Consider the following 22458-nt stretch of genomic DNA (forward strand, 5'->3'; position numbering starts at 1 on the left):
TGCCTACGCAAGTATTTTGAGATGAGACACCCATGGTCTAAAACTCATCCTAACGGCTGTAGAAGGCTTTGAAGAATTTGGTAGCGCGCACACGTAGTTTAATGAATCAGATGTGATCAGTTTCGACAATGGTTTCATATAAAACAGTACAAAGTTCTAGTGTGAAATCAACAACAAGGTATGCATATAATGCTTGGCAGTTGACACTGATGATGGATAAAAGGCTAAACATATCAGAATTCCGTGATACACAAAATAAGTGCTCCTAATTGCTAGTTACCCGATGGGACCCATCTACTGTAAACGGAAATTCGTAAAGGCGGGTTCACATGGACGCGTCGGCGCAGAGCTCGGTTGAGCGGTAATCAATCAAAATACAATGAAATCTAGTGAACACTATATTTCAGAAATTTTGATTTGATACCGCTCGAACGCGCCATTACGCGTATGCAAACCCAGTTCTTTTGACCGACAGATATGTTTCCTGCATTACCTACAGAGTCATGTCAAAATGGTGGCAACACATGTAGTTTGCCTGAGTATCTCGAGATAGCAGTGCCGACAATACTGACAAACATCATCATTCGAAAAGGCATTCAAACGTCAATACCACGCGTTGTAAGTCGTGTTAACCTAAAATGTCGCGTCAAACGGCGCACGAAATAGGTTCCAAAGCCCGTACAACAGACATAGAAATTCAAGAGGATGTCACATTTTACCAAATGGGTGTCAATCAACGCGTCTTGGACGGGCTTACAAACGCCGGGTTTCAAAGACCGTCGCCGATTCAACTTAAAGCTATTCCGCTTGGTCGTTGTGGATTTGGTAATGATAAGAGATCAGTTATTGCTTGAAAAAATATACTCAGTATTAGAATAAGCTTCATATTTTTAGTACCATGAATTTCATCCATTTTGCACCCATTATTTGTGTGCTGTGTTTTAAACATTGTCATTCATGAATTTCAATTCAAACGACAACTTTCTGAATCTGAATCCCTGGTATTTCAGTTTTTATATTATTCTACTGCGAATATTAATAATCAATAACCAGGGAGTTGTTTCAATTAATCTTTAAGAGGTGAGATGACGATTCAATGTGAGTTGAAAATTTGCTACATTAATGTAACGATGCTTAGGGAAAATCGTTATTTTTCTGTTTTGTCATGATTCAAAATTCGGTCAATCATACTCAGGCAAAACCCACCTCACATTGTAAAAATTAACAAAAAATTAAAGAAATTATTAATTATGGCGGAACTAAAGCGGCAGATTCTCATTTTATAACCTCAGCCCATATAAATTATTCATAAAATTGTGAAACAGCAATTTATTATCAATGCTTAGCTACATCAACATTACAAAATTCAGTCATGGTAGACCGACTCGTATTGCTATTTTTCTGGCACGTGCGCATAAAATAAAGATTTCTTGACGAGTGTAAAGTGCCGCTCGAGCCAAATGCGAATACAAAACTTATACGAGTCAAAAAGATCTTATATGCGCACGTATCATATATCCTATTTTCTGTGTTACCTTCTGTCAAAAATGAGAATATTGTCTAGTTTTTATAAGCACTAGTGCGTAGAAATCGACTTTCAAGCACTAGTGTCCATACAATCTACAAAGTAATGGAATTGTTGACAGAGGTAGTTCAGAAATTATATTTAAGTGCATTCTTAAAGTAACGAATCAATTTGTTTCAGAATAGATTCTACAAAAATATTCATTGCGAACTGAGGAACTTTGTGATTATTCACTCTTGAAGCTTACATTCTGCTTACTGATGTTGAATAATTTACTTATTTTTTGAAAATTTTATTTTGAGACTTGCTTTCCACATTTCAATGTTTAGTGGAAAATTGTATGTATTCGGGAATACCTATGTGAACTGTAAAAATAAACTCATGTAAATAACAACTACAAATACCGACATATCAGAAATATAAATAATAAAGTGAAGCTGTAATAATAATGATGATTTTTAATTTTAATATTTCTTGGCGTTGACGACACCTGCTGTTCAACTTTGTTGAAAGTTTCAAAAGAGATTCATTTTTTTTCATTATTACAACCTTCAACTTTAAACTGGACGATCAGATAATATGATAATGCAGAAAGAGGCAATCTGTGCTTGAAAAAATTTGAAACACGAGGAATTCTGCTTTAATCTTTGTTTTTTCTTATGCTCTCCATAGATTTGATTGTACGAGCAAAATCCGGAACTGGTAAGACGGCTGTGTTCGGCATCATTGCCTTGGAAATGCTCGACATGTCTGTGAAAGGTTTGCAAGTCCTGATTCTCGCACCTACCAGAGAAATAGCTTTGCAAGTGACTGGAGTAATAACATCAATTGGCTCAGAGTTCGAGGGTGAATATTTTTTATTTATTACAGGAGAAAAAAAATGTGGTTCGTAAGACTAGTTACACTTAGACCGTCGAGTAAATATTAATAACTTTCCAGGTTTGAAGGTCGAAAGTTTTATCGGTGGAATATCGATTGAAGACGACCGTAAGAAGGCGAACAATTGTCATGTGGCGGTCGGCGCTCCAGGGAGAGTGAAACATTTGGTTGACAAGGGAATTCTGAATGTGAACAGCATCAGGTTATTCGTCCTAGACGAAGCGGACAAGCTGATGGAAGTTAGCTTTCAAAAAGATATAAAGTAACTAGAATTATTGTGTTACATTTACATATTATGTCAATGACAATCATGGGCAATTCTGAATTTCAAACTTGCCGTAGGATTTAGCGTATAATATCTCCTTACAAAAATGATGGAAAATGCTAGAGAACGGTTGTCCGACTGATGAAATGCGTTTCCAAGTCGAAGACAATTTTTTTTTTTTGAAGCAATGTTTTTACGATGACAAACCTTTTGAGTTATTTCGCTTTTCTAAAATTTGTGAAATTTTCAGTTACATATTTTCGAAATTACCGGTCAACAAACAAGTCATATCGTGTAGTGCCACTTATCCTGGAGATCTGGAGTCCTTTCTTGGAAGATACATGCGTTCTCCTATTCTCACATCTCCAAACAGTGACGGTCCTGTGTTGATCGGTCTGCGGCAATTCGTAGCAGTAGTTCAACAGCACCCGAACGCTATGAGACAGGTTTGTATGAAACTGAAATTTCATGGATCTGCGGACGGATGCAACTGTAGCAGTATTAATTTTTTCTGACTTTAGGTTCAAATAAAGGTGAACGAACTTGCCAGAATATTTGTCAAAATACCGTTCAAGCAAAGCATCGTTTTCTCGAACTATCAATCTAGGTAAAAATTTATTAAACTTACTTTTTATTGTATTTACTAACATATTAGTTAGTTGTAAATGAAATTTTCTAGTTTAAAATGGTTTAATTGACAGAAATGCAAAAACAGTTATTTAGCAATTCAATAAGATCTCTATATAGGTATCAAGTCTTCAAACAAATTCTTGACGTATTTCAGACTCGATAGTATTTATATCTCTATAATCTAATTAAAAACTTCAATATTCCTCGGATCAAAGAAGTTAGTGGGTTCAAAATCAATGCTTTTCCATTTATTTTATTACAAGATATTCAAATATTTAGATTTCATCGAGTTGCCATATTCGTAGAATATGAAAACATCCACTTTTCATTTCAACTGACTATAAAATTGATTGAAATCTAATAGACTAGTTCGATTTCTTATTTTGTTGAAAAAACTATATTACACAATCCCACTAAGAAACCTTTATTTATCATGTTGATTTCAGTAAATATTCAATTTTTCAAGATTGCACTACAGATATTAATGTAGATTAAAGTAAAAACAAGATTGAATTCCTATTCACGAAAAAGAATCTGTTGACTAAATATGTGAAGAATAATTTTCCCATTAAAATAAGCCATTGTTAATTGAAATGGTACGAATCTTCGAAATGTTTAATTATTTTGATGCGATTTGAAATGAACACTTGCCTTAACTTTCATATATCAAACCAATATTTTCAGAGCTCAGTCAGTCTGCAACAAAATCAACGCGATGGGTTTCTCAGCTATATACATAGTCGGAAATCAAGAGATGCGTAAACGTATCGAAGGGTTCAAAAAACTTAAGGACTTCAAGTGTAGGATAATGGTGACGACCGATCTCACAGCACGAGGCATAGATGCCGAGAACGTAAACCTTATTATCAATTTGGATGTTCCTCTAGACGGAGCAACTTACTTGCACAGAATTGGTAGGGCCGGAAGGTATGGATCCTACGGTATTGCGATAACGATCGTTGCCCAAAACGAACTCGACAACTTTAGGGAACTGATCGGCTCCGTCGGTGGAGCCGGATTCCAAGTCCTCAGACTACCCCAGAATTATCCAGAAGATATTTGGGCGGAAAATGACTCGACGTTCGAAAAAATATCGGCAAAAACTGATAAAGGTTGTAACGATGGCGAAACACCCGCTGAAAATGTTCTCTCTTCTCCAAACGGAGCTCCTTTTGTCCCGGTTGAAGAGGCGTCGATTCGCAATCTTAGATTTAATCAGCAAACGGAGGTCGAATTTGACTCAAATATGAGCCCGGCTTCTAAAAATATCAGCGCAGGAATTTCTGAAGGCACTAAAATTGCGAGGAAAACGAATTCTGAGACGGAAAACTGTCAGTTCAAGACGAAGAATCTTGTCGAGTCGTCGTGTAGTCAAATTGACTCAGCATCATGCAACTTTGAACCTAAGAGTGTAGAGCATAAGGTGAAATTGGAAACTTTATTTAGAGAGGATGAGGATGATGTATTTTCCACTAAACAGACCCCTTTGAAAGCGAAAAATAACACGAAAGATCAGTGTAAGCGAGTTTCAAATGACAGAGTACATAAATTCACGGTAAAAACGAATAACAAAAAGCGTTCGAGGTTGCTGGAGTTTAATGAAAATACGAAGTTCGAATTGAATCTGTCAAATTTGTCGGATAACGACGACGACTGCAGTGTGGCACAAGAAGCGATAGCAAAATACACGGCAACAGGACCACGCAGAGCATGTTCTAGAATCAGCATAGATGAACAGAAAAAGGAAAGTGAATTGAACGTTAATGCGACAAGTGTGAAGACGTTTGACGCAGAAAATATGATCAAGTCGCTGGAAACAAGTTTCGAAGAATTGTTGGCACAAGATCCAAGCGATGAAAAAGTTTCAAAGCTGAAGGATATTGTTAGTGACTTGAAGAAAATGAATTTCGACGACACCTCAAATTCTAGCAACGCAACGCTGACACGAAACGAGCTGATGCAATGGAAGGGACGGATCGATGTTGAGATTAGTTGCTTGAAGTCTTTGACAGAGGTTCCGGCGTATCGTGTGAACCACACTTGGCATCGATTGTTGTATGAGAATCGCAATTCGGCGAAGCTGACGTTCCTGGAGATGCAGAAAAAGGCACTTTTGTGCATGTATCCGGATATTCAAAGCGAACTAGACGATTGCCCGCCAGTGAGAATTGAGATATTCCGAGAAGTCGATGAGTTCAGGAGGAAACATCCCATCATTAGATGGAAACTTGATACTTATTTTCCCTACCCAACGAACATTGAGGCGCCGCTGCCGATGCTAGTCTTTTCCAAATTGGAGATAGAGAGGTATCGCGAAGCTGTGAAATACTTGCGGTCGAATTCTCAGTGCGAAAACATGGCGATGAGAAAAATCAGAATCGCAACAGCTTTCATGAGTGAAAAGGACAGATACAAGTTGGAATTGAAACGTCTTGTTCGTGGCAAAATGTCTTATTCGCAGCTGATATCTTTCGTCGAGCAGGAAAAAATTGGAAAACGAAACGGCGATGAGATTCTGGGGGAAAGAGCCAAGTGCAGAGTTTCGGAGCGTGAAAAATTTCTGAGATTCTCAAAGGGGCGGCTCAAGTCGTTTTATCGAGACTTTGACTCTATGAGTAAATCGCTAAACAATCTAACCGATTCGAGTTCTGAGAAATCACAATACGATTCAAACGATTCCGATTCCGATTCGACGGACTTGCAAGATGACCAATGTGCAATAATTCGTCAGGTTGAGGAATCGTCAACCGAAATTTATTCCAGGTTGAGAGAAAATTTGTGGCTCCTGGTAAGCCGCGAGTATTTAGAATGCCTTGAAGCATATCGTCAAATGGAATTCGAAATTGCAGAACTCGACGATGTTCATACAATGAGCGAAGACGAATTCTGCGCTTTGATCGAATCTTATTGGAAGTTAGAATCTTCGAGGATTTCGGGTATATCCTTTTCTAAAGCGACAGAACCCGAACAACTGCTCTCGAAATTGAAAACCCTCGACTCAGCATTTGATGAAGAGAAATTCTCGTCGCGATTTAGCGATGAAAAGCGCAGTTGCATGCAGGAACGTGTGAAATACCTGATACATGTCGATCCGATTGAACTTTGTGCCCGACGGTTTGAGAGAATTCTTGGTCTGATTGACGACCCATGTATTTCTGAGGTACGTGAAACTGCGTTAGCTAAAGTTGCCGAGAAACGAAATTCAGACTCGATTACCAGTTACGACGAATTTTTGTCTGTCTTCGAATCCCGGGAAAATTTTGACAGACTCCAGGGGACGAATTTGACGAACGTTGATTGTATGGCGTTTTTTAAATTTCTGAATGATGCGGAGGAAGAATCGACTGTGAGCGAGGCTGACAAAGAGACAGAATCTTTTGCAAAGCTGGAGAATAATGATTACCAAGAATCAGATAGAGACGCTACAGATTCGTCTTCCGATACATCGGAGTCATTGGAGTTGAATGACTGGCCAGAAGTGAAAGTGAACAACGATGGCTTAAATTTGAAGACAAAATCATCTCCGAAAATTTCAGTGCGCCAGAAGTCGAAATTCGTACCCATTCAAACGAACAATTTCGTGTACAACGATCAACCGCAAAGTTTCAAACCCCAACGTCAGATTGTCGATGATAATAATGCGCGAAATGATTGTGAACATGCAAAATATTCACCCACTTATATCGACGACAGTGTTTTGTCTGATCGGGAAGAATGTGAACCAACAAATGAAATGGAAGAGCTTGACAAGTGGTTTGAGGAACTCAGGCATCAAACGAATCGATTACATATGGAAGAATACCTCAAAGGAATGATGAAGTATTATGTTGACCATTGAATCGCTGTCTTTAACGAGTGATCGGTTAGCTAATATCGATATCTAGGGTCCTTAAATAATGTAACATATTGTTAACTTTCAGTTTCGGATCTACGCACGTCTATGTGTGATTGATTCCATTTTCCTTCTAAGTGTACATTTTTTTTCAGTAAGAAATAAATCTGAATATTTATTATATGTGCTCGTCATATTCAACGATTAATTTTTCCTTCAGGTTCTGATTATGGTGAGAATTATGTGAAGCACTAGTTCTGCATTCACAAGAAAACTATCGCAGGTCGATGTCTGCGATTTGATTTCTTCTGTAATATTTTATAATAGACTAAAACTAACCGACATAATTTTTTTTTTATATTTCCAAAGGGACTATCTTTTAGGTAGTTAAATTGTTTTCAGTAAGTTTTCCTTGTAAGAGAGATGCGACATCTAGTGGTGATTCAAAGATAGTACTTCATACTTTCTATTAGATATTTATAATCTTATGGACAATCGTTCCCAGAAATAGATGTTTTTCCGAAATTCTATGAAAAGCGATTTCTTAGTTTTCGAGTTGAATACTTTTCTAAAATTTGTAAGAACTCGTGGATTGCTACAATTATCTACGTAAAATTATAATTATGTAATTCAAGGGTAGATTTTCTTCCTGAATTCTTATATCTGTACGAATTGGCGGTATTTTATTTTCATTTTTACAACTAGTCGAGAAAACTATCGATTATAACCACTTCTCGCAGCAGTTCTCAATTTTTTACGAAAAATTATGGACTCTTAGTTGAATTCTTTGGGTAAGTTGCTTTTTTATTTTGTTGTACATAATTGTGGATTATCCCAGTCTTTCGTAATATTTCATCATCTTATCAGAAAAAAACTTCCGCAAAAACTATTTCCTACGAAAAATAGTGTTTTTCTATTTTTTTTTATGTTTTCATAAAATGTCGTAAAAAGTCAAAAGCTTCTGGTCCATTCTGAAGAATGTCAACAAACAGACGACAGAAATTGACGAATCTATAGCAGATCGAAATTGTATGCATCTGAATCCAGTCTGTGGGAAGTTTCACGGAAAAAAATTTGCTGCGACTTAGATGTGCAACAAGTAGAGCCTTTCCAAGTAATTAGTTCGTTTTTTGGCTTTTCAGCTACCAACGATAATTGCACAAACTACAAACGATGGAATTTCAGTTTCTGATGTACATACAATTAAATCATTATAGGTAGCTTAGCATGGGTACCTCCTCAGAACTTGTTGAATTTGCACTAATTACTTTTACTCAAAATCAACTAATAAGGCCAGATTATATAAAATAAAATCGAAAATCCGTGAAACATCAAAACAATTTCAAGAGCATACACCCTCCTAACATTTATGATAATGGTTTTGCCGAAAACCGAAAACGATGCGAAGACGAAGAGAGAGAGAGAGAGGGAGAGAGAGAAAAAGAGAAAAATACTAGTCTTCAAGTTTGAATAGAAGTACAGATTTAGAATCGCTAGCGTAAGAAACTAGCGGATACAGGAATGCATCGATTTTTTGTTTATTTTAAAAAGTATTAAACTCTTCAAGACGGTGTTAATGAAGGGACAAAATGTTTAGTAGACGCAACGTCATTTATGCTAATAAGAAAAGTAACCAAAGTGTAAGTCAACCTCACCGATATTCTTCATTCTGCGATGTGTTTGAGTACATTAAAAACCATTGAACACATATTTGACACATAGTCTTATTCAGCTGTTCAAATGACAAAGGTAACCTCTGATGTTTACGCGAAGAAATAGGGGAAGAATACCTGAGGGTTCAACACTAAGCTTATTATCATCTGTTGATAAAAATTATCAAATATTATAAAAATTGTGATTAACGTCCAATTTGTTTTATCGAAAAATTAGAAATCATCAAAAAGCCAAAAGAGCATTTTCTCCAGTTATTAGTGAACTACAGAAATTGTAGCCCCACCTGGGAAAGAGAGGATTAATTTTCAATATAATTTCTATTCGACAGGTTTATCACTTTCAAATTTAGAAACTTGGAAAATCTTGAATAGTCTGGAATGTTTATTCTACCTAAAAAAGTCATAGAAAATTCGGGAAATTTAGTTAAATTTCCGGAAAAAAGAAAAACTGAAACCTTAAGCTCAAACAGTTACATCGTGTCTAATGTTACAACATTGGAGAAAGTTTGGCCGTACCTACCTGTAGACCATGTGTATTAGTTTCAAATAAAAAATTTCATCCTCAGTGAAGTGAAGTATAATGACTAACAATAAAATGAATTAAATATTATTTGTAATAATTAATTCAGTATATTTTCATTCAGAATTTTCATTTTAGACGGCAGAAAGAGTGTCAAAAACACTGTAAGTACGATAGAGTAGATGATCGTCAGAAATTGAGAAAAATGGACTCAAAAATATCGTAACCGATATTTCTACATCCATTTTACGCGTGAAACAACCACGATTGGTCACCACCATTATCAAAAGCCAGATGTGTGAATAATGAAAAGATTGCTAAACTGATTTATCTCTTTATTTCATGGACTGATAAGAAATCGTTCCTAGAATAAAGTTTACTGTCGAAATTTGACCTAATTGAAAAAATTCCGAGGTGTATAACTTATACCACCATAGTGAAAATGGTCTTTATGCCTAACTACGAGTTTGATTTTACGATTAAGTAGAGAAATCTGGACGTTTTCGTAGTTTTGGCATAGAATTTTTTGTAGATTATCGTATTCTTTCGTGAAATATTCTACTTTTTCGTAGATTATCGTCTTTGTTTTATAGATAGGTGATTGTCGAATGGCTCGCGTTTATGCGATCGTTCTTATTGTATCAATTATTATAATGAATACAATTTGTTGAAGAATATCGTAGAATTCCTGATTTAGAGAAATAGCAAGTGTCAGTTTTTTCACAAGACTCACCAATTGAAACAATGTGAATTAAAAAATATACAACAGTTTCTTAAAATCCGTTTAGGTCGTACTGAAAAGATGAGAGGATCTTCGAATGTAGACCCAACTTCTGGTAGATACTTACAACTTGTTTGCAATAAGTTTTCCATGTAAGAAATTACAGATGCGACATCTAGCGGTAGTTCAAAAATAATATTTCTGTGTCGGAAATTGTCATAATTTTTTATAGAAAATTATATTCTTATAATTTTTCTTAAAAATTTATAATTTTTTATGTAAAACCCCATAATTTTGGACGATTTTCTAGAATTTTGTACGCTCTTTAACGATTTCTTACAATTTGAGAATATTTCCTGCAATTTTCAACGAACTGCTCTTTATTGTAGTTTGGCGTAGAAACTGTGTTCATTCGTATGTGGAATATTTTTAAGAGATGACTAAAAAAAGTCCTTCACGTTCACAAAATTATCTTGAGATGTCAAAAATAATGATCATCGAGTTTTTGGCTTCGAAACAGCTAAGAATTAATGTCTAGGTTATGTTGCCTCGGTCGAAAAATACTAACTAACCCAGAAACATTGAACTCTATCACTTATAAGACCGTTCACCGCAATCACTGATTTACTATATACATCTAGGTATACAAATGCGTATCAGTGACCGCAACAGAAGCGATAGTATTTCAAAATAAGGGCCCTGAATATTTTATACATACACAAAGAACTATAATTTGTGTGTAACCCTTGTACGAATAAATTACAAATTCAGTTGTATAAAAATTGCCGATATCAGTAACCCGGCGGCCCGAATGCGAGAAAATAATAACGCAATAAGCCGGTGCGCAGTAGGAGATGCGAAGGGGCCGCTCGGATCAGCTTTGACGCTGTTTTAAATTTCAACGGTCCTCCGGCGAATAAGATTTGAATGAAAATAAGAATAAAGCGCAAAACCGAAGGACTGCCTAACAGTGCGGGCAGTAACCAGTCCCTCGGGATCCGCGCATAATAGCGCCGGGGTTTCGTCTTTGTCCGTGCGAATAATCGCGATTTGAGGAACCCGCGTAGCAGGCTTACCTTCATCAGTCGATTACTGAGGGTTATACCACGTGTATGCGCGTCGCGAGTGAGTTTCGCTTATTTCCGCGGCAGTCGCGTGTGCATCGCATTTTACACGCAACGCAAAGTGTCCCCTCGTTCGTTTTGTCGCGTTATTTATCGGCGTCAATCCCTTCCGACTTAAAGTTGCGAAATAGCCAAGAGATCGCGGAAAAAATTCGCCATGTCGCGTAAATACTTCGCCGAAACTCCCGTTTACATCGTCGAAAATCACGACGAGGTGAGTTATTATCACTTCGGTCGGACGAACGACTATCGCGTCTGACACACCGACTGTTTACATTCGCTTTATATCACGCGCACATTCGCGACCGTTTTTCCACAGGCCTTTACCCACCCGCTACGCATCGCCTCAGGCGGCAACAATATCTCGAAACCGTGGTCCATTTTTATTCAGGGAAATATCTAGGCGTTGTCCTATTCCTACGTGGAATTGACCGGGATACCCTTCCACGAGGCTTGCTTCACGCGCACGGTTTTTGCTTCGATAATTTGTCGCGTTATCAATTAGCCTTACGTCACAACGTATTCACGGTCAACTTGAGTCAGTCGGCAATGTACCCACGGTGTGGTTCCTTCTTACCGACCGAGATCTCCGCGGTTGTGCGACTTGAATTGCGCATTAGTCGGTATCGAAGTACTTGCTTACCGTACGTGTATCGTCAATAATACCCAACGTTTCGCGGTTTTACAATCAGCGAGGATCGAAATTTCTAAACTCCTTCTGAAATCGAACACCAAAAAAACCGGATCCGTTAGTATTAAAAAAAATCTCGGATCATTTATGAAGGCACTGATGAAATTTGAATCTGATGTGACGAAGCTAATTTTTCGGTATTCAAAATTTTGTAGGTCTTTTATGAAAAGTTGTGCTTCATGAAGCAATGACGTATCATTTTTTCATTTGTATTTCGAAAAATAATAGCGAGATTTTTGGAATTGACGATTTCAATTTGACGGTGGTATAGGATCTTCGAACCGTCAGAAACGAAAAACACAATCTGTGGAATAAGTCGGAGCTAAAGTGCTAAAAAGATTTTCTTTCTCGTATTTGATGACTTTTGTAGAAATACCATACCTCAAGATGAGTATAGGGGTGTATGTATTGGCTCAAATCATGGACGAAGATTTGTTTATACTAGTTGAATACCAATAAATTACAGATTCCTTCGGAGTACATCATTATTTTCGCATCAATCTTCACAGCAAAGAGTGACATTCATATTTTCAGTCTAATACGTAGACTCGTCCTAAAACTAATGTCCGTCGATATCTTATCAGTGTTGAATAATTTTATCAGGAAATGAACCAAGGCTTGTGCTGCAAATTCTTTCGCGCACCAATCATGACCAGATACGAGAACGACAATTGATTTCGTATTTTTTTGCTTTTGAATTATTTGACTCACTGCAATCTGACGTACCGACGACGTGGGCTCCGTAGATAATTACTGTATCGGTTTGCATTAACGTGCGTGATTACCAATTGCCGGTACAACAGTATGCCGCATTTGTATCAACGGGGTTACGAAAGTGCGGGATTGATAACAAAGCCTCGCGTTTATCCGGAATTTCACGCGTATTTCCGAAAGCATTAAATTCTTCGCGTAGAAAACATGGTGATTTTTTTCGTTCTTGTTTTATTCCTCCAGATCTTGCCGTTCGTTTATCGTTGCTTAGGTTCTAAGCATCTTCCGTTCGAAGGAAACACCTTTATCCACCTTGATTCCCACCCCGACATGCTAATACCGAAAGATATGCAGGCGGACGTTGTTTGGGATAAGAACCAACTTTTCGAGTGAGTATCCAATTACCTATATCGTCTATGCATCAGTCGAGCATTTCCCTTACTCACCGAGCCGAAACACTCAGCCGATAAGTAAGGTATTTGACTTTTGTGGTCGCAGGTAATGGCAGTTTAACAATATTCTTCGATGTAGAAGTGAAAAAGAATAAAAATGAAAAATGAATCTATAATACCTATTCATTTTACGATTCCGGGAATTGGTCTGATCTGCACGATGTTTGTTTTCATTCCATTTTTATAATGTGTTTTTTTTCACATTTTTGCGACTAGTGTTATAGCCTTTGGCGAAATGTTTTTCCGTTGTGCATTTTCCTCGTGCACGGTATTGGCTTCGCCGATTTTACTAAGAGGCTGATTTATGCGGACTGCATACTTTATGTTATACCGACGAGCGAAGTACGCAGGAATAACATTCGTGCCAAATGCCAATTACGCAAAAACGTTCTCATCACGCAGGTATACCGATATTATAACGATTAGGATAATTGGCGCAGTTGTGAAAGTTCAGAAAATAGGTTGCTAAGAAATATATACAACTATGTGTATTTATACACGTAACTTAAATATGTATGTATAGTGGTGGCGTTGTTAATCTTCAATGATTTTTTTTTTCTTGTAATAATAGTACATTTGTTTCTTCTTAACTGTTCGCGTGCACACATCGTTTTTGCGCTCCATTGTATCGTAGGTGGTTTCTTTTTAACTTGTATTTTTTTCGCATCTCGTCTGAAAACTAGGCGCCAAATTCAGAAAAAAAATCTTGTTGAAGCACAGAGCATAAAAAATATTTAGAGATCGTTACCGAAGGTCAAGAAAGATAAAAATGATAACAATTGCTCTAAAAGAGCCAATTATCGTTTTGAGGGTAGTTCATTTGGAATAAATTATTTTTTTCGGTCTCCCACCTGATGCCTGATAGTCAGAATGAAATTCTCCTGAAAGACCAGGCCATGAATAGCTTATTTGAAGGTCACTACCGATGGTTAAATATCAATAAGGATAAATTAATTTTCACAATTTCTCATTTCTTGTACAGAAATTGAACTTTATTTTTGTCTCTCATCAGAGTAAGTGCTACAAAACACTTCAAAAAGATTTTCCCAAAGATGGGTATTTGGAAAAAATATTTGAATGTGGCTACCAACTATTAAAATATTTTTTATTTATTTATTTTTATGTGTAGTGACCTTTAAAAATTTTTACTATGAAGCTCTGTGCTTCAACTAGAATTTTGTTTTTGAAATTGGTGCCGAATTTTCAAGTGAGAGACTAAGAAAAAAAAAAGAAAATATAAGTTTAAAATGAACCATCCTAATGTACAGTCATTAGGTGTACCATCTGCTTGCAAGGTCTAGAAACTTTTGCTAACCATCGCTAGAAGAATCTTCTGACTGTGAGAAGTGGACGAGAAATAAGTTGAACTTTATGTATCATATTTCACTGCAGATTAGTCAGATCATTATTCCCGTACGTTGGAATCATGATTTATTCTTACTGCTGAGTAATTTCATTGCTTCTTCTTCGAAGGTAAAAATTTCATGTCGGTAGAACCGATTTTTAAGAGAAATGCAATCTCTATAATAAATTCATAAGTTTATAGATCTGCTTATAAAAATCCGAAATATATGGCATCATGAATGTGTCATAGATCCCGCAAGGAGCAGAGGTGACTGAAGTTGATTTCGCATTCAGGCATTCTCAAGTTGACGAAATCATATACGTATACATACATGCATACATCCATATATATATATATATATATATATATATAATAATTTTTACCTTATTTTATATGTATATATTCTAGCACGCGAACTTTTGGCAGCAAGGTATAAAAAATCTCGGGATGAATCACCATGTTGTGGAGTTTAGACTACGAAAAACAAAACAACTTTCAGATTGTAGAATTCCTCATGATTCATTCTGATCGTAAAGTGAATTTCTCTTCATTCAAATACAACCCACATTTAGCTTGAAGTCATTCATCTGAATTTTTGGATTGCCGATCAACACGCGTATGATTTATTGCCATATCGAATCGCAGAAATAAAAAGTTGTTGGTCTTACGCTCTGATGAGGCTGGCACACAAGGCTGGCCCATAAAACCTAGCAAATCTGAATATTTGTGCAATACGCGAACGCCTTTTATACATACGTAGTAAATAAAGTGGATAATAATAAGAAGAATAAATTGCGTCTGAACTCGATTGATTTTTTAAAATTAACTATTTAATTTCCTAGAATTATGATTTTGGTGTAACGAAATGACGTCTTGAAAATTAAAATGTGTTATCCAAAACAGTTTTTTATCCAGTAGAAAAGAAAGAAAAAAAAAGCCAAATAATGACACGCGAAAAATTATATTCTTTGATATTTCCGGTATGGTGAAATCTGGCTTGGAATTTAGGTTATACATTTATGTTGTGATTCAGTTAGTATGAAAAGTAAATCTGAAATTAATAGGATCATATATAGTTTCAAAATTGAATCTTTTATTGATTTTTAGATCGTTATGTTTATCTTTACGGCCGTATTTGATCGTCTTCCTTGGCTTTTTATTTCGGCTATCGACTTTCAGGCTTGTGCCGAAAACCAGTTATAGTTATACTGTAAGAGCATATATTTAACGTATCGATTAAAGACTTTTACTGTACCGTTAGTCATTTTAATGTTTTCTATATCACGCGATGACTCAGATTTAGAATGCAAATACACATTTTCTGCATAGTTGTAGCCAAGATATTTCGTCGATACATTCAATTTACCTTACTTGAATTGTTTTTCTGCTACACGAATGTCACAGTAAATCGTTAGATGGTGGCCACAGTCAGAAATATCGAAAAATTGCAATCATTTACAAAAATGTGATTTCTCTAGGAATTCAGTAATAGTATAAACGTGACACTTTTTTTTATCTTTTCGAGAAATCATTATACTAATGATTGAATTTGAATTTTTCTGGTAAAAAAAATCGTATATCGTTTTATACAACATTTTTTCTGATTTTTGAATAAATTTAAGATACTATCGTAGTTATTGAACAGAATTTTGAATGCAATTTTTCGTCGTATCTCATGACAGTTGTGGAATGGCTTGTACTTTTCAATTAATAGTTTTTCAGACATCAATCGTTGAAACAGATGTCATTTCTTGTCGAATATCACAGATTTCCTATAGTTTAGAAATTAAACTACTAACGGTCGTTATTTCTTATACTACTCAACTAGTGACACAAAACGATTTCAAAAACGTACGACAGATTCTCTAAATCCGTCAAAATCCTAGGATTTTATATTTTTCTTCGATATTCTATGAAAAAAAATTACATCGAATTCGAGTTGAGGATTTGCAAGATTTTTTACAGACTTGGGACTTTAATTGTTTCTATTCAATTGTAGATTTCCGTACCTACGAAAAAGTTCATTGAATTTCATTTTCGTCTTACGTGGCTTTTGTCATGCATTTGTATTTTGTCGCAGTAAGTTTTCTAACATCATAATTTCTCGTAAATATTCGTACTCTTTTGCAACTATTCCTTGAGTTTTATTAAAATTTTCTCGGGCAGTCGATTTTTCTTCTCTCTGAAAAGATAATTGAAGGTGATTGCAATTTTTCGTAATGTTTCATCGTCTTGTAGAGAAAAGTTATAAAAAACAGTGATTTTTTATTATTTTTATTTGTCCGTATTTTCGTAGTATATCGTGAAAATTATTTTCACCAGCTGATCGCGCATTAATTAGGTCCTAAAAATGAATGGAAACAAATTTGAGAAAATCGGAATTGTGAAAAAATTGACCCAAAGCATATCAGTCATAAAAAATATCCGTCTTTTTCACCCGTTGAAACTGTTCAAAGTATCTGATTACATATGTTCGGGATTTGAAAAAGTTGAAAAAAATTAACAAACTTCTGATTTCCGGCCCATTTTCCTTAAATACACTTCCAGTGTAAAACGCATGGAATCCAAATTCCGGGTCGGATTCCAAAATCGTCGATGCTCTTCAAGCGTTCTACCGCCTATTTCGATCAGCACTGATACCCGCGTAACTGGTCTAAACGAGTTTGTTTTCGCTTATGTCGCAGTGAAATCAGTATAGAGAATTGGATGCTTCCGGCGGCGTATGCGGGTCACCTGAAGCACCTGATCTGGGTGAAGCCGCCCTGGGCAACGCAGATGCAAGACGGCGTCTCCACTTTCTTAATCGGGAAGCACAAGGACAACGGATGCATAAGGTGAGTCCCGTCCCGCGGCTCATCGTCAGCTGGCTTGTATAATCGTTATAGGAATATAATATCAGCTATTCCATCACACCGTCAAACTTATAAATAAAATACAAAATTCATACACTTGTGCGATACGCGTTTACAGTATGGTGTAACCTGAATGCAAAGTAGTTAGGCTGAGGTTCGATGGACAAGTTAGACACATACGGGTATGAAACGTCCTCTCTAAATAACAAACCTTCTATGGCCGACGCGAACCGGCGTCAGTTCGTAATGTGAAGAAATGTAAAAGCCGTTCATTATCAAATGTTATTCGTCGTAATATGAACGCCTGTGGGATTTTGTTCGGGCCAAATGGGCGAGGAACTTTTTAAACGATACCATAAGTCTATTCCATATCGATCTGTGTTCGACCCTTGACCTTTCGGATTTGGCCCACGATTTTTTATATATTTGTTCTCACATTAAAAGGCAGGAATTTTTTTAAAAACATTTTTCCGACACGGTTTGAATTTTCAACGATTTTTTTAAATTATTTTATTGATCGACACAATTCAAAAGTCTGAAAGAATTCTGCAAAATCCGGGTGTCAGATATAAAAATTTTAAGCCCAGAGCCGAAGTGGGGAGATTTTTCATTCTTACTGTTTTCAACATTTTTCCGAAAAAAAAACGTTCAAAAACTGAAAGTCTAGAAAGTGAGAAATTCATGCATCATTGAATAAATATGAACATATTTTTAATTTTCACACAGTTTATTCATCTCTTGGCATAGGAATACACCATTCGTACTGTTCTGCATTTTCGTTATTGAAAAACAAATGATTGTACAAAAACTACCGAAAATGAAATGTCGTAAACTGTATTTCAGTTTGTTATGCGTTTGATTAGACTTTTTCTTTTTCAAGACTCACATTTCAACATTATCAGTTTCCCAGCGATGAAAAGCGAAACAAGCAAATGAATTGTGACTAGTCTTAACCCTTTTCTAACCTTCATTCTATCAGTTTTTCGGTGTTAAAACATCTTTCCAACATTTGTAATCAGGTTTTTTACAGTCCTTGGGTTTAATAGAAGTCCATCTTTGGTTGAAAATTTTATTTCACTCGAAATATGTATTCATTCATTTGTTATCAATAAACAATTCCCCAAAAAATGCTTTTTTTCTGGTAAAAATTCATTTTCACTTTCGAAACGGTACCAAATTCTACTAAAGTTTGGATATCGGAGTTTTTGGGGTTACTGATTACGAATCCGACATTAGATTTTCAAAATTCAAAATGGCGGATCCAATATGGCGGATATCAAATGCTTAAAAGTAATGAATTTTAAAAATTCGATATCGGCCATATTGGATCTGCCATTTTGAATTTTGAAAATCCAATTCCTGATTCGTAATTAGCGAGTCCAAAAATTTTCAGAAACCAATTTTTGTCAAAATCGGTCCACACAATTAATTCGTGGCTGAAAGATTTTGAAAATCGTTACTAGAAGTCGTATGAAAAAATCCTTCCATCGATTTGTAGTATAAACCTTCGGTAGTCGGTAGTATAAACCTTGAAACAAAGTTTCAACTTTCTGCGATGAAAGCTTATGCGCAAATAATTTTTCGCAGCGATGGGCAGAATCTTCTTCAAAAGTTCTTTGCGTATACCTACGTCTTCATTCCAGGAAGTTTAAACTTTATCTCGAATGCATATAATACCGTGATCTAAAAATTGGTGGAAGGTATTTTTATACAACTTTTTTTTTAAATCGTATAAGAATTACAAATCCGATTTTCGTCCAAAATTTCACTGAAGTTTCCCCTTATAATTGCAGGTATATAAAACATGTAGAAACGTTAGGTAAAAAAACTGAGGTTTCTCGTTGATTTCAAGCGTGCTTTTGATGCGTTATGTTAAAACTGCCAAACATACTTACCCCAAATTCGGTGACATTAATCTTGTATATATAGTTTACATAATACTTTATAGAGTAAAGATTCACACACTGATAACGTACCTGATGTATAGGTATAGATTAGGGTGATCGTTAAATGTAACACCACGATGGATGGTCATGAATCGGCTCCAAATATAGAAAAAAAATTTCTCTAATTGTTTCAGATTTTTATTTCAAGTCCCTGTTGTGCCAGCAGGCTCTTGGTTTTCTTTTCAATTGGAAAAATTGGGAATTTTCACGATTTCCGGGATCTCGACTATTCAGAGTGGTTTCGAATAAGAAATTTCCTCGGGATTAAGGAACAAATAATTTCAAATATCTCACCTGTGTACAAAGTTGTTAAAAATCGATGTTAATAATAAATAATTAAGGAAGTTTGATTTTTTCGATATGGAATACCGAGGCTTGTTTATTATTATAGTTTTTTGTTAACGTGACCGACTCGCTAAACGCTTACGTGGACGTGCCCTTAGTGACCCTATATGGTCGTATTTTATTTTTTATTTAAGGATGTATGTAAGGACACTTTCCAGTCAAAAATTGTGTTTGATCAGAATTTTTGAACTTCGCGATTCAATAAAAATCCGAAAAAATTATAGAATTTTTTTCTAGATTTGGAGCCGATTTACGATCATTCAACATTGAAATTATAAAAAATCCCATTTAACGACCACCCTAGTATAGATATAATCACCGATTTGCTCATTTTTGCGGCTGTGCCGTCTTATTTGTAGTGAAAATTAAAGCTTTGAAATAAATGTTTTCTTGCCGCAAATTCACCCACTGTGACAGTTGATTGTGAATATCGCTGTTTCGATGAATAGAAATTCTCAATTCAGCGTCAGTGATGCTGTATGGGAGTGAAAATTAGAAAAAGTTGGGTTTTTTTTACTGCCGACACCTCAAAGTTTAGTTTTTGCCCTTAAAAAAAAATCATGCGAAACAGTTCTTAATTTTCATTTCAAATCGTGCCACAATCATGTTACATTTCTCATTTAAATAACGTGGGATTTTTGTACTTTTTGGAATTAATTTTTTATCTTCGGAATAAACAGCAATACTGCAATGATTGATGGATATTATTGTAGGAAATAGAACGCTCCAGACAAACGGTCTCTTATAATTTTTCGATAAATCTACTCGTTTAAGAGTTATTCGAGGTTAAGTAGCGTTCATAGTGAACTTCATAGTTTTTCAAGTTTTGCCATAATTTTCTTTTAAATAATCATTAAATTTATAAGGTAATGTTTTAGAAACTATCTAAAAAAAGCCTGACAGTTTAAATATCCTAAATAATACCTTGCAATCAATATTAAAACAAGATGTATTATTTTTTTTAAATCATTTTACAACGATTGTGCTAAGCAAGCTAAGGCTGCTCAGCAAACACGTTAATGAATAAGAAATGGAAATAAATTGAAAATTTACTTTTCCGCTTTTTACCAAAAGTTGCTTAGTAAAAAAGTTAATAAATAAGAAACAGAAATAAATTTTAATTTTTCCGCTTTCTACCAAAGGTTAGATACCAAAAAGTTGTAAAACAATTAAATAAAAAAGAATAAATCTTGTTCTAATATTAAGTGCAAGGTATTGTTTACGATATTAAAACTGTCTAGCTTTGTTCAGATAGTTTCTAAAACATTACCTTTCAAATTCAACGATTATTTAAAAGAAAATTATGGCAAAACTTAAAAAACTATGAAATTCAGGTTGAACGTTACTTTAACCTCAAATAACTTTAAAAATAGTAGATTACGGAAAAATTATAAGAGACCTTTTTTCTATAGCGTTCAATTTCCTACAAGAATATGCATCGATCATATCTGTACTATTGTTTTTTCCAAAGATAAAAAATTAATACCTAAAAGTACAAAAATCCCATGTTATTTAAATGGGAAATGTAACATGATTGTGGCACGGTTTAAAATGAAAATAAAGAACTTTTTTTCGCATGACATTTTTTTTTAGGGCAAAAACTAAAACTTTAGGGTGCGACAGCAAAAAAAAAGCAACTTAGGAAATAACGGACACCCTAGTTCACACGATACATGCTGTACTACGAAGAAACAGAACTGCGGAGAAGACGGTCACCTGCCCTCGATTTACCGATGCTTGTATTCCAGAGTGCCGTGCAAGAATGTCGTGTCTCTGTACATTTATAACCCCTTTCTTCTCACCGAGAAGTTTTACCTGCAAGGTGTTATATATGTTAGGATATCGTAGGCCTTTGAACTGAATGTATGGATCTACGTACTTACGAATTTATTCAGGTAGATTACAATGAATAATATTATGTAGTCATTAGATCAAGCTTTGCCTCTACTAGTCTAGTCAAATAAGGTCTGAATTTGAAATTTTAAGCACAAGCCTGTTTTTTTGCAGATAGGGATTTTCAGCCCTCAGAAATTCAAATCTGAAGTCATTTTTGAGCTGCATGACCGGGGTTACGAGAAAACAGCCAAATTTGATGTTTTTTGCGTTTTCCTCAAAAACTGCTGTCGATGTACAAAAAAATGATTTGACCATCATGTAGAGCGGAAAATTCTACATCGAATTATGTCCTCATATGTAGGAAACTGAGTCAGATCAACAAATTAAGAAAACGGAAATTCTACTTATCGACGACATCTGAGGAGTTTGAGCGGAATAATTTTTTTTTCTGAATTCGTTAATCCGACGCCGTTTTCGACGAATGAGGACATAATTCGATGTAGAATTTTCTGCTCTACACGATAGTCAAGTCATTTTTCATCTATCGATAGTAGTTTTTGAGGAAAACGCAAAAAACGTCAAATTTGACTGTTTTTCCGTAACTCAGATCAAAAATGACTTCAGATTTGAGTTTCTGAGGGTCCAAAACTCGTATATGCAAAATTACAGACTTGTGCTCAAAATTTCGAATTCAGACCTTATTTGATAGGACTATTACCGTGTCGTACCGGAAGTATCGGTAAGTATGAGCATATAGTTTCTTTCTTCCTGTCTAGCTCTTACGTCTAATTACTTTAAGCAGTGCTGCCATCATAACACAAGAGTCGATTCTACACCATAATTTAAAAATGGCTTCTTTGTACATCCTTTTGAGGATGATTTTTTCTTCGTTTTTGTGTTTCTTATACCTTGAACACTTGTATCGACGGTAATTAAGTCTTTCCATTCCGCAGAGAAGTTTTTCAAGATCTGTGCTTTAGAGGAGTATTTCGATCTAATTAATTAAACCGTGTCCTTATATGTTTTGTCGATTTGACAGAAATTATTATGAAATTGAAGCTGATTTTCTAATCATTTACTGTAAAAAATACCATTTTGTTAGTTTTTACCG

The 22458-nt window shown here is 35.4% G+C and overlaps 2 protein-coding genes across 3 annotated transcripts in view; both read left to right on the forward strand.

The window, feature by feature from the left end:
• The first annotated feature begins 599 nt into the window (after positions 1-599).
• On the forward strand, positions 600-7247 carry LOC124411300. The gene is made up of 6 exons (XM_046890362.1): positions 600-825; positions 2198-2371; positions 2465-2666; positions 2920-3115; positions 3191-3276; positions 3984-7247. The coding sequence occupies exons 1-6, from the start codon at positions 639-641 to the stop codon at positions 7135-7137; spliced, it is 3999 nt and encodes a 1332-aa protein (XP_046746318.1). The 5' UTR covers positions 600-638; the 3' UTR covers positions 7138-7247.
• Positions 7248-11039: 3792 nt separating this feature from the next.
• LOC124411293 (UPF0489 protein C5orf22 homolog) overlaps positions 11040-22458 on the forward strand; it is a 764359-nt gene continuing 752940 nt past the window's right edge. The window contains exons 1-3 of one of the 2 annotated variants that reach the window (XM_046890352.1): positions 11040-11383; positions 12815-12960; positions 17053-17202. In XM_046890352.1, the coding sequence (XP_046746308.1) occupies positions 11327-11383; positions 12815-12960; positions 17053-17202 (353 nt within the window). In that variant the 5' untranslated portion in view covers positions 11040-11326. The remainder of the gene's footprint in view (positions 11384-12814; positions 12961-17052; positions 17203-22458) is intronic. The other variant, XM_046890353.1, reaches the window with a different exon arrangement.

This window comes from Diprion similis, chromosome 10, assembly GCF_021155765.1.
Source record: "Diprion similis isolate iyDipSimi1 chromosome 10, iyDipSimi1.1, whole genome shotgun sequence".
Classification (NCBI taxonomy): Eukaryota; Metazoa; Arthropoda; class Insecta; order Hymenoptera; family Diprionidae; genus Diprion; species Diprion similis.

Excerpts from the sequence above, each read along its gene's own strand:
- LOC124411300 (XM_046890362.1), top strand. The coding sequence starts at position 639 with ATGTCGCGTCAAACGGCGCACGAAATAGGTTCCAAAGCCCGTACAACA. Across the intron at positions 826-2,197 it reads GCTTGGTCGTTGTGGATTTG|ATTTGATTGTACGAGCAAAA; the intron begins GTAATGATAAGA and ends TGCTCTCCATAG. Across the intron at positions 2,372-2,464 it reads AATTGGCTCAGAGTTCGAGG|GTTTGAAGGTCGAAAGTTTT; the intron begins GTGAATATTTTT and ends ATAACTTTCCAG.